We start from the raw sequence: 12,876 nt of genomic DNA on the forward strand, positions 1-12,876 counted from the left end.
ACTGTAGGGAAAGTAGTATTTTATTTTGCTTCATTTTATTAAATCACAGGTGTCTAGTGTAGTGTAGAGGAAGAATATCATGATTGTATAACTACTCTACAACTACTGGTTGTCCAGAGATAATCATACTTTGAAAACCTAATTTTTTGAAACTTACCTAAAAATGAGAGAAATACGAGAAATATCATGTAATTGTTTACCCTGAATTAACATAACATGCAGCTTTGTTTTCCTAAACTAATGCATTTCTTTTTTTATCCACTAGATGGAGCTCAGATGCTTCATTTCTAGAATGCCCATTTAAAAAGAGAATAACAGAAAAGCTGATTTTAACCCCTTGGGTGTTACTGCTTTGCTGCAGTTTTATTTGAATAATTATTACTCATCCGATAAACCAGAGGCTGTAGTGCTGTCACAATCTAACAAGTGAACTCTTCTGGTTTTGTGTCATTTTGAAACTTGCATTGGCTAGTTGGATACTTACTAAAAATTTTACAGATTTTTGTTACAGTGTTAAATCTTTTTGTCATTTTCTGTCTCCTGGTGTCTTTTATGTATACTGTTAACAATTTGAGGAAATGAATTTCTTCTTTTTTTTGGAATTACACTTGTAGTAGTGGTAGCAGCAGCAATAATACTAATATTAATTAATATTTGTCAAATTATTGATAGTGTGTCTTATTACATCTGTACAACTGTGGTATGGTTATTATTTGAAGAAAAAAAGACCTTATGTGACTTGTTCTGTATTGCACAGTTCATAAATAACAGAGCCAGTTAGAAGTAGTGCTTTAACTCAACGCTTGAACTTTTTATTACCTCTTTTGTTGTAAAGTACAAGCATGGTATTTTTAATAATCATTTGCTAGAATTTAAATTTCGAAGTAAGAGTAGCTTGTTAATATAGTTCATTGTAATAGGTGTTAAATTACTTTTATTGTAGAATAAACATAATATGAAATTTAACCTTTTTAAAAAATGTTTTTGTATTTTTCTGAAGTGAGAAGCAGGGAGGCAGAGAGACAGACTCCCACATGTGCCCTACCAGGATCCGGCAAGCCCACTAGGGGATGATGCTCTGCCCATCTGGGGTGTTGCTCTGTTGCAACTGGAGCCATTCTAGTGCCGGAGGCGAAAGCCATGGAGCAGTCCTCAGCGCCCGGGTCAACTCTGCTCCAAAGGAGCCTTGGCTGTGGAAAGGGAAAAGAGAGATAGAAAGTAGAGGGGGAAGGGTGGAGAAGCAGATAGGCGCTTGTCCTGTGTGCCTGGCCAGGAATCAAACCCGGGACTTGCACATGCTGGGCCGACACTCTACTGCTAAGCCAACTGGCCAGGGCTAACCATTTTTAAGTATGTAGTGTATATATTTGCATTGTTGTGTCGGTCTTATGACTTGAAAATTGTACTTTCTGGGAGCTACGCATCCACTCTTTAAAAAATTTATAAATTATTTCAGATGCAGTTTATCAAATTTTCATTTTTTTTAGCCAGTTTAAGAGGGTTATTTTGGTCTTAATTTGTTGCAGTATAATTTATATTGTAAGAATCATCCAATTTTAGTGTATGGTTTGCATTTTGCCAACTATAGATAAACAACCATAATAGTCAAGGTGTAGAACATTTCCAACACTTAAAATTTTTTAAAAATATTTTATTTATTGATCTTAGAGAGAAGAGAGAAAGGAGAGAAAGGGTGGGGTAGGAGTGGGAAGCATCAACTCCTAGTAGTTGCTGCTTGTATGTGCCTTGACCAGGCAAGCCCAGGGTTTTGAACTGGTGACCTCAGCGTTCCAGGTTGATGCTTTATCCACTGCGCACCACAGGTCAGGCTAGAAGTTATTTTGTGCACCTTTGTAGCTGATTCCCTCTTAGACTTGACAAACAATTCCATATAATATATGGAGTTATGTCATATACTATATGATGTTTTGTTTTTTATTTCTTTCAATTACATAATGTTTTTGAGATTCATCCATTTTATTGTATGTATCAACGTTTTGTGCCTGTTAATTGCTGAAAAATATTCCGTATAATGGATATAACAGTTTGTTTATCTGTGTACCAGTTGATGGACCTGTAAATTATTTCCCATCTGGATGGTTTTTAACAATTTTTGTTCTTTTTCAGAATCTTTCTGTTTGCCCTGAAGATGAATCAATCATCATGTCCTCTTTTGTTAACACTATGACTTCCCTAAATGTAAAGCAAGGTAATAAGTCTTTTAAGTAAAAGCATATTTTCTTCTAACTAGGTTTTTAAATTGGACTATTGGGGAAAAGATTTAACAATTAATTTTTTTAAGAATCACTTATGTTTTGGATATCCAGTCATCTCCCCTTATTTGCCTGGATTATGTTTCAAGACTCACAGTGGATGCCTGAAAACATGGATAATACTAAACCCTGTATAGGTGTGGTGGGCCTTTGAACAACACTGGGGCTAGGGGTACTAGCTAGCTCCTTACACAGTTTAAACTTTTGATTCAGAAACTTTACTGATAGCCTACTGTTGACCAGAAGTCTTACCAATAACATAAGTTGTTGATTAACAAGTATTTTGTATATGTATTATATACTATATATTTAAAATAGAGTAAGTTAGAGAAAAGGAAATTGTAAGGAAAATACATTTACAGTACTATATGTATTTACTGAAGAAAAGTATTGTGTATAGTGGACCAGCACAGTTCAAACCAGTGTTCAATTATCAACTGTACTGCTTTTTCCTATACATACATACATACCTATGGTAAAGTTTAATTTATAAATTATTTACAGTAAGAGATTAACAACTAATAAAATATAGAGCAGTTGTTTAAAAAATAAAAATAGAGCAGTTGTAACAGTATACTGGAATAAAAGTTATGTGAATATGGTCTGTCTCTCAAAATATATTATATTGCTGTACTCACCTTTTCACATAAAGGAAGCATTTATTGGTTCTCTTTGCCATATCCAAATTGCCAGCATCCTCTTGCACTTTTGGGGCTCTTATTAAGTAAAATAAGGATTACTTGAAAACAAGCACTACGGTACCAAGGCAGTTAATCTGATAACTGAGACAGCTGTTAAGTAATTAACTGGCGGGTACGGAGTACAGTGTGGAGCTGAACAAAGGGGTGTTTCACATCCCTGGAAATTTTAAGTTCAGGTCTGTCAGTCCTAAAAGATGTCATATACTAGACTGCCTCTCCATTATTTTAATACTTTATTACAGTATATTGATAGTTTTTGTTTTATAATCTTTAAGTAAAAGTTATCAGAAACCTTGATAGTTTCTGAGTAATAAATTCATGAATTCTATTACACTTACATAATGAAACTTGTAAATTTACATGGTGACATTTGGTTTATATAGAGTTTATTGTGGAACTTGAGCTGCTATCCAAAGTTTCTATTCACTCACGTTCTCCTGCCTCCCAGTTGACATGTAAGCATCACTGAGATTCAGAGTTTAGGAGCAAAGTTCATACTTTACAACTCTGTTTGCGTAATTATCCCCTTTAATACTCATCTTCACAGGATTTGAGAACTGTTTCACTGTTTAGCTATTAAATTATTTTTATCTTCTAATTTTGGTAAAATTTACCTAACATGAAATTTTCTATCTTACTATTTAAAAGATTTTTATTGAATTTACTTGGGGTAACATTGGTTAATAAAGCTATATGGGTTTCAGGTATACAAATGTATAACATTATCTGTTTATTGTATTGTGTGTTCACCACCTCAAGTCAAGTTTCCTTTCACCATTGATTGCCCTACCTTCATCTGCCTCCCTCACCCCTTTCCCTTTTGTAACCCTCATTGTTATCTATGAGGTTTTTGTTTGTTTGTTTTGTTTTTTTGCTTAGTCCTCCCACCTTTTTCAGCCAGTCTCCAACCACTGTCTTCTCTGACAGCTGTCAATCTGTTCTCTGTACCTTATGAGTCAGTGTCTATTTTCTTAGTTTATTTTGTTCATTAGATTCCACATATTATTTTTAAGTGTATAGTTTGGTCATGTTAAGTATAGTCACATGGTTTTACACCAGTTTTCAGAATTTTTTCATCCTGCAAAACTGAAACTTTATAGTTATTACATAACAACTTGGCATACACTATTCTTTCTGCTTCTGTGAGTTTGACAATTCTAGATACCTCATGTAAGTGAAGTCATAATACAGTATTTGTCTTTTTGTCTCTGACTTACTGAATTAGCATAATGTCTTCAAGGTTCAGCCACATTGTAGCATCTGTTAAAATTCCTGTTTTTAAGGCTCAATAGTATACCACATTGTGTTTATCCATTTATCTGTTGATTATCTATAGCAGGGGTCCCCAAACTATGGCCCGTGGGCCGCATGCGGCCCCCTGAGGCCATTTATCCGGCCCCTGCCGCACTTCCAGAAGAGGCACCTCTTTCATTGGTGGTCAGTGAGAGAAGCATAGTTCCCACTGAAATACTGGTCAATTTGTTGATTTAAATTTACTTATTCTTTATTTTCAATATTATATTTGTTCCCATTTTGTTTTTTTACTTTAAAATAAGATATGTACAGTGTGCATAGGGATTTGTTCATAGTTTTTTTATAGTCCGGCCCTCCAACGGTCTGAGGGACAGTGAACTGGCCCCCTGTGTAAAAAGTTTGGGGACCCCTGGTCTATAGGGTTGCTTTCCACCTTTTGGCTATGGTGAATAATAATACTGCTGTGAACATGGGTGTACAATAATATCTCCTCAAGACCCTGCTTTTAATTATTTTGTATGTATACCCAGAAGTGGAATTGCTTTTGTTCTTAAAATTTGAAATGTGACTATAAATTTTTGAAAATATTAATTTGCTTTTTAAACTTACTTTCTTTTATTATAGTTGAAGATTCAGAAGTGTTTGACTTCAGAGGGATGAGATTAGATTGGTTTAGATTACAGGTAAGAATAATTTAATAATTTTCATTGCCATTCTGTTACTGAATACCTCAGTTAACATGAAAAAATATTCATTGCTTTTATACCTATTGAAAATTTTTTTTTTTGGTATTTTTTCTGAAGTGAGAAGCAGGGAGGCAGTCAGATAGACTCCTGCATATGCCTGGCCGGGATCAACCTAGCATGCCCACTAGGGGGCTATGCTCTACCCATCTGGGGCATTGTGGCTGGATCCATTCTAGCACCTGAGGTGGAGGCCATGGAGCCGTCCTCAGTGCCTGGGCCAACTTAGCTTTATTGGAACCTAGGCTGTGAGAGGGGAAGAGAAAGAGAGAGAGAGGAAGGATAGAGGGAAGGATGGGGAAGCAGATGGGCCCTTCTCCTGTGTGCCCTGACCAGGAATTGAACCTGGGACTTTCACACGCTGGGCTGACACTTTACTGCTGAGCCCACCAGCTAGGGTCCTTGAAAAGATTTTTTTTTGTGTGTAACTAACCATAGTCTTTACCTCATAGAGGAAATTTTTTTATTGTGATATACTTGACATAACATTATATTGGTTTCAGTTTTACATGATTCAATATATGTATATATTGGGAAATGATTACAATATGTCTAGTTAATGTCCATCACCACACATAGTTATAACTTTATTTTGTTTGGATGAGAACTTTTCTTCCCATTTTTAGAGAACTTTTAAGAACCTCTCTCTTAGCAGTGTTCAAATATATAGTATAGTAGTTCTCCTCCTACTTGAAGGGAATATGTTCCAAGACTCCCAGTGGATGCTTGATACTGCATAGCACCCTACCATATAGGTACCGTGTGTTTTTCTATACATACAAAGCTATGATAAAGTTTAATTTGTAAAACTAGATGCAATAAGAGATTAACAATGATAATTATAAAATATGACAGTTATAACGATATACTATAATAAATGTTATATGAATATGGTCTCTCAGAATACTGTATGCTCACCCTTGTGATGATGAGAGACGATCCATTATCTGTGTTATGAGATGAAGTAAGGTGAATAACGAGGCATTGTGATGTGGCATTAGGTTACTAATCAGGGTTGCTTGAACATAAGCACTGTGGTACTGCACAGTTGATATGATTACTGGAAGGCCACTGAATGACTTAACGGTAGGGTAGTGTTTTATGCAGTGGGAATACGCTAGACAGAGCGGTGAATCACATCCCAGGTGGGATGGTACCAGAATTCATCCTGCTACTCAGAATGGTTACAAGTTAAAACTTATGAATTGTGTAATTTTAGAATTCTCTGTTTAATATTTTCAGACCGTGGTTGACCATAAGTAACTGAAACTGCAGAAAGTGATAGTGTATATCAGAGGGGCCTGCTATACACTATTATTAACTGTGGTTTTCATATTGTACATTATACCCCGAGGACTTACTAAACTGGAAGTTTGTACCTTTTGACCACATTTACTCATTTCACCCAATCCCAACTCCCCTGCCTCTGGCAACTACTAATATGTTGTCTTTGTGAGTTTACTTGTTTTTGGTTTTGTTTTGTTATTTTTAAAAATTTCACATATAGGTGAGGTCATATAGTCTTTTTTTTTTTTTTTTGTATTTTTCTGAAGTTGGAAACGGGGAGAGACAGTCAGACAGACTCCCGCATGCGCCCGACTGGGATCTACCCGGCACGCCCACCAGGGGGCTACGATCTGCCCACCAGGGGGCGATGCTCTGCCCCTCCAGGGCGTCTCTCTGTCGCGACTAGAGCCACTCTAGCGCCTGGGGCAGCGGCCAAGGAGCCATCCCCAGCGCCCAGGCCATCTTTGCTCCAGTGGAGCCTTGCTGCAGGAGGGGAAGGGAGAGACAGAGAGGAAAGAGAGGGGGAGGGGTGGAGAAGCAGATGGGCGCTTCCCCTGTGTGCCCTGGCCGGGAATCGAACCTGGGACTTCTGCACGCCAGGCCGACGCTCTCCCACTGAGCCAACCGGCCAGGGCTTAGTCTTTTTTTTTGGTCTCACTTATTTCACAGTCATTCATTCAAGGCCCATCCATGTTGTTGCAAAGGACAGAATTTCCTTTTTGTGGCTAAATAATATTTCAGTGTATGTATATGTATGAATATACACATATATACTGTGTGTGCATATGTGTATGTATATACCTACACTCACACACACACACTTCTTTATCCATTCATCCATCTGTGGACACTTAGGTTGTTTCCATGTCTTGGCTATTGTAAGTGATGCTGCAGTGAACATCATGGTGCATATATCTTTTAAGTTAATGTTTTCATTTTCTTAGGGTAAATACCTAGAAGAGGAATTGCTGTATCATATGATACTTCTGTTTTTAAGTTTTTGAGGAGCTTCCATTACTGTTTTCCATGGTGACTGTACCCATTAACATTCCCACCAGTAATGAACAAGAGCTTTTTTCTCCAAATCCATCCAAGTCTTATCTCTTGTGGTTTTTTATAATAGCCATTCTAACAGGTGTGAGGGGATGAACTCATTGTGGTTCTGATTTTATTTCCATGGCAATTAGTAACGTTGAGCATCCTTTTATGCATCTGTCAGCTATCTGTATGTCTTCTTTGGAAAATTGTCTATTCAGATCATTTGCCCATCTTTAAAAAATTTTTTTCCCTTACTGTTGAGTTGTATATAGAAGAAACATTTTGTATTTGTTGTTAAAGTTGGATAAATAACAGTGCTAACTTATGCCAATGTAAAATGTGTTTCTGAATCAAATACTGTAATTTTATAATGTCCAAATATTTAAATTCTAATATCTCTTTTGATTATCCTGACTCATATATTTCATTCTGAAGTGAAAGCCCAAAATCTTTTTAGACAAAATATTTATAGTCTAGAACCAATTGATATAAACTTTAAGCTTCTGGGCCATACAGTTGTTGTCACTAATACCCATCTCTGGCATTGTAGTGTGTGACTACCTATAAATAATGACAAATGTGTTCCAATAAAACTTTATTAATAAAAAGGCAGTGGGCTCACAGGCATAGTTTATTATTTTCTGATTTGTTGCCAAAAGCTTGATTTTTCTGAAATGCAGAAATATGTAACTCTTAAATAAATAGTTTTTGAGGGCTTTTTAAAATTGAGGCCTGAAATCTTTGTGTATATGTAAATTTAGTGGTATTGTTTCATGGACACTGGCAGAGAACATGGAGTTCCTGGATCAGGGACAGAAGACTTAATTTTTCACTTGCTTCTGTGTTTCATGGGGGTGGTACAAAAGGACCTAGATGAATGCTAGATATACAGTGGGTTTGTGTTTCAGTTAAGGAACACTGAGTTTGAAGACCCCTTTATTGTACCTCATTCCTCAAGTCTGGTAGCTACAAGTCCAACTCTGAGAAATGGCCTGAGTAATGGATGTTGAGTAGTCTGTCTCGGCTTTACATTCTGTCATACCCTGCAAGATGAGTAGGTATACATGAGATCCATGAAGGATTGTCTCCCAAAAGTGAGAACCCTGACCATCATCCCTAATTTTTCTCTTGCACACTATATCTAGTAATTTTCAGACCTGTTGTAAAGGACCACCACTCTAGATCAGTTGTCATAATCTTGTCTGGAGTATTGCCGCTACTACCTCCTAACATCTGTCTACTGTTCATTTCTGTTCACTCTTCCCTATTTTCTCCATTCTAAAACAATCTTTCTAAAACAATTGGTCATCACACAAAACCTTTAGCGGTTCACCACCGAAAATTTAAAATCTTTAATGTGGTATATAGGGGTCTGCATAATCTAGTTGAATCTCTTTCACTATTTCCCTTCTTTTCTTTGCACTCAAACTAGCCGTAGTGAACAGTATTTATTTGTGTGTACCCATCCTATTTCTTGTTCTCTGCCCTTCTGGGAATACCCACTATCCCTGGACAGGATTCTGCTCTGTGAGTTGGTATTCCTGTAGTGGAATATCTTTCCCTACAAGCTATCCTGATGGCATTGGTTAAATCGAACATCTTTCTCTGGCTGGTTGGCTCAGTGGTAGAGCATTGGCTTGGCATGTGGATGTCCCGGGTTTGATTCCAGGTCAGTGCACACAGGAGAAGCGACCATCTGCTTCTCTCCCCTTCCCCCTTTCTTCTTTCTTCCTCTCTTCCTCTCATCCTCTCTTCCTCTCATCCTCTCTTCCTCTCTTTCTCTCTTTCTCTCTTCCTCTCCCACAGCCATGACTCGATTGGTTCGAGCACATCGGCCCGGGTATTGAGGATGGATGGCTCCATGCAGCCTCTGCCTCAGGTGCTAAAAGCAGCTTGATTGTGAGCATGACCACAGATGAGTAAAGCATCAACCCCAGATGGGGTTGCCAGATGGATCCCGGTTGGGGTGCACATCGGAGTTCGTTTCTCCTTTTCCCCTCCTCTCACTTGGAAAGAAGGGAAAAAATGCTATCATCTTTTTTGCCAATGTACACTAAATTTTACTGTCTTCAGTGCTTTTCTAGACTCTATCAATAATTACAGTATATTTTACTATCCATTTTTTTTTCCTCTGAAGTGAGAAGCAAGGAGGCAGAGACAGACCCCTGCAAGCACCCGACCAGGATCCACACGAAATGCCCACCCAGTGGCATTGCTCTGCCCATCTGGGCTGTTGCTTCGTCGCAACTGGAGCTATTCTAGCGCCTGAGGTGGAGGCCATAGTACCATCCTCCGTGCCTGGGCCAACTTTACTCCAATGGAGCTTTGGCAGCAGGACGGGAAGAGAGAGATGGAGAGAAAGGAGAGGGGGAAGGGTGGGGAAGCAGATGGGTGCTTCTCCTGTGTGCCCTGGGTGGGAATTGAGCCCAGAACTTCCATATGCCGGGCTGATGCTCTACCACTGAGCCAGCTGGCCAGGGCCTTTTACTATCCATTTTTTTAATGATTCAGTATATTATAAAACCTTGCTGAATCAATGTTCAATACTTATTTCATTTTATTGTTTCCTGTGTATGTTTTCCCTCAAATAAGTTTGAAATTTTTTTGGTGAGTTTACTGTATCAGTTCATTATTTTACACTTTTGATATTGTAACTTCTGTTCCTTTGGGGTTCAGGATTAATTACCCATATATTAGATTCTGTTTTATGGGCAGTAGTACTTCAATTTATTTATTTAAATAAATTCTTGAGCCCTGGCTGGATAGCTTGGTTGGTTGGAGTATTGTCCTAATGTGCAGAGGTGGCCAGTTAATCCCGGGTCAGGGCACATACAGAAACAGATTGATGTTTCTGTCTTTCTTTCTCTCCCCTCTCCTCTCTCTAAAATCAATAAAAACAAAACAAAAACAGCCTGACCAGGAGGTGGTGCAGTGGATAGAGCACTGGGACATGGAGGACCCAGGTTTGAAACCCTGAGGTCGCTAGCTTGAGCACAGGCTCATCTGGTTTTAAGCTTGGGCCCAAGGCCGCTGGCTTGAGCAAGGGGTCACTCGCTCCTCTGTAGCACCCCCCCCCCAATCAAGGCACATGAGAAAGCAATCAGTGAACAACTAAGGTGCCACAATTAAGAATTGATGCTTCTCATCTCTCTCCCTCCTGACTGTCCCTCTCTCTGTGTGTCTCTCTCTCTCTCTCTCTCACACACACACATACACACACACGCACGCACACACAAATTTTGATAGAAATTTTAACTTTGGGGTCACTGTGGAGAACTTCTTTAAGGTAATGTTACTGATAACAGTGTCACAGTAAACTCAGTATTTTTCAGTTGTGGGTGTTTTTCTTTTTTCCCTGTAGAATGATGAGGCTAAATTCATTGGTCTGTACTTAAAACTACTTACATTTTTTTTTGCTGTATTTTACAGGCATATACTAGTGTCTCAAAGGCTTCACTTAGCCTTGCAGATCACAGAGAACTTGGAAAGATGATGAATACAATAATTTTTCATACAAAAATGGTGGATTCTTTGGTGGAAATGTTGGTGGAAACATCAGATCTCTCCATATTTTGGTATGTTGTAATTACTTTTAAATTCAAATTTGAGATTTTTAGTATTCAAAGATATCTTTCCTGATTTAATTTTTAATATTAATGCAGTCCTTAAGATGGTTTATTAATAATAAAGTCTTAAGAGTAAATGGAATAGTGGACAACTTGCTACCAAAAAAAAGTTTATCAAGTTGGGATTTTATGTTTATTTTAATTCTTTATTAAGAGCAGCTCTTTCTGGTGTGAATTTCTATTTTACACTTTTTTTGAGGAGGTAAAAATAGTCACTTCAGATTGACTTATGGCCCTCTCTCTTGCATCATTCAATTAAGCTAAAAAGTTGTAGATTAGGGTTAAATAGGGCAAATGTTAGGGGGAAAATGCCAACTTTTACTCTCTAGTATTAAATTAGACATTAAAACTACAATGATGTCGTGACTGTTCCCTCCATTCTTCTCCAATCTCCTTGGCTTCTCTCATAGCCTCTTTAGTTATATTTAGTAATGTATAAGTTTTTGCCCCCTTTTTTCTCATTGTATGGTCCTTGAAGATGGTCATGTTTTATTTCCTTGGTGTCTAACATAGTAGGTATTTATTAAATGTTTGAATGGATATATGAACCTGATTGTCAGGCCAGGATATAATATCAACTCTGGTTCTATTTCTTAGCCTTTTTTCCTTTAGAAAAGCTGATTGGAATAACTTAGTGAGTCCCTTTTTTTCTAAGGTGCTAAATTCTCAGTGGATAATGATAGTAGTTCCTATGTATTGAATAGCTGTTATTATATAAAGCAGGGGTCCCCAAACTACGGCCCGCGGGCTGCATTTGGCCCCGAGGCCATTTATCTGGCTCCCACCACATTTCTGGAAGGGGCACCTCTTTCATTGGTGGTCAGTGAGAGGAGCATAGTTCCCTTTGAAATACTGGTCAGTTTGTTGATTTAAATTTACTTGTTCTTTGTTTTAAATATTGTATTTGTTTTTTTACTTTAAAATATGTGCGGTGTGCATAGGGATTTGTTCATAGTTTTTTTTATAGTCCGGCCCTCCAACAGTGAGAGGGACAGTGAACTGGCCCCCTGTGTAAAAAGTTTGGGGATCCCTGATGTAAAGCTTTTTATTGCTTTTATTTTGGAAAATAACCCAGTTTGCACTGTCTTGGCAGTTTGTTAAGAGTGGCCTTAATTAAGAAGAACTCCACCAGGCAAGGGAGGAAGGCATCAGGGGTATCTTATTTTATTTTTTTGTATTTTTCTGAAGTTAGAAGCAGGGAGGCAGTCAGACAACCGCATGTGCCTGACCAGGATCCACCCGGAATGCTCACCAGGGGGCGATGCTTTGTTGTGGCTGAAGCCATTCTAGCACCTGAGGCAGAGGCCATGGAGCCATCCTCAGCGTCCGGGCCAACTGTGCTCCAGTGGAGCCTTGGCTGCAGGAGGGGAAGAGAAGATAGAAAGGAAGGAGATGGAAGAAGGGTGGAGAAGGAGATGGGCACCTCTCCTGTGTGCCCTGACCAGGAATTGAACCCAGGACTTCCATATGCTGGGTTGATGCTCTACTGCTGAGCTAACCGGCCAGGGCCTCGGGTATCTTAAAGTAACTCATAAGACACAATACATCACATGCCAAATTTAAAAGGTTTTTTTTTGTTTGTTTGTTACAGAGACAGAGAGAATCAGAGAGAGAGATAGACAAGGACAGACAGACAGAAACGGAGAGAGATGATAAGCATCAATCATCAGTTTTTTGTTGCAAGATCTTAGTTGTTCATTGATTGCTTTCTCATATGTGCCTTGACCGCGGGCCTTCAGCAGACCGAGTAACCCCTTGCTCGAGCCAGCGACCTTGGGTCCAAGCTGGTGAGCTTTTGTTCAAACCAGATGAGCCCGCGCTCAAGCTGGTGACCTCGGGGTCTCGAACCTGGGTCCTCCGCATCCCAGTTTGATGCTCTATCTACTGTGCCACCGCCTGGTCAGGCTAAAAGAATTTTTAAGGTTGTTTGTAACTGTGTATTATTGTCCCAAAG

General features: G+C 38.6%; 1 protein-coding gene across 4 annotated transcripts in view; it reads left to right on the plus strand.

Annotated features, from left to right (window-relative positions):
• The window catches only part of NCKAP1 (NCK associated protein 1), a 130,461-nt gene that overhangs the window by 76,296 nt on the left and 41,289 nt on the right, over positions 1-12,876 (plus strand). For all 4 annotated transcript variants that reach the window (XM_066279298.1, XM_066279299.1, XM_066279300.1 and 1 more), the window contains 3 exons: positions 2,128-2,209; positions 4,853-4,911; positions 10,726-10,871. In XM_066279298.1, the coding sequence (XP_066135395.1) occupies positions 2,128-2,209; positions 4,853-4,911; positions 10,726-10,871 (287 nt within the window). The remainder of the gene's footprint in view (positions 1-2,127; positions 2,210-4,852; positions 4,912-10,725; positions 10,872-12,876) is intronic.

Source organism: Saccopteryx bilineata, chromosome 5 (assembly GCF_036850765.1).
Source record: "Saccopteryx bilineata isolate mSacBil1 chromosome 5, mSacBil1_pri_phased_curated, whole genome shotgun sequence".
Classification (NCBI taxonomy): Eukaryota; Metazoa; Chordata; class Mammalia; order Chiroptera; family Emballonuridae; genus Saccopteryx; species Saccopteryx bilineata.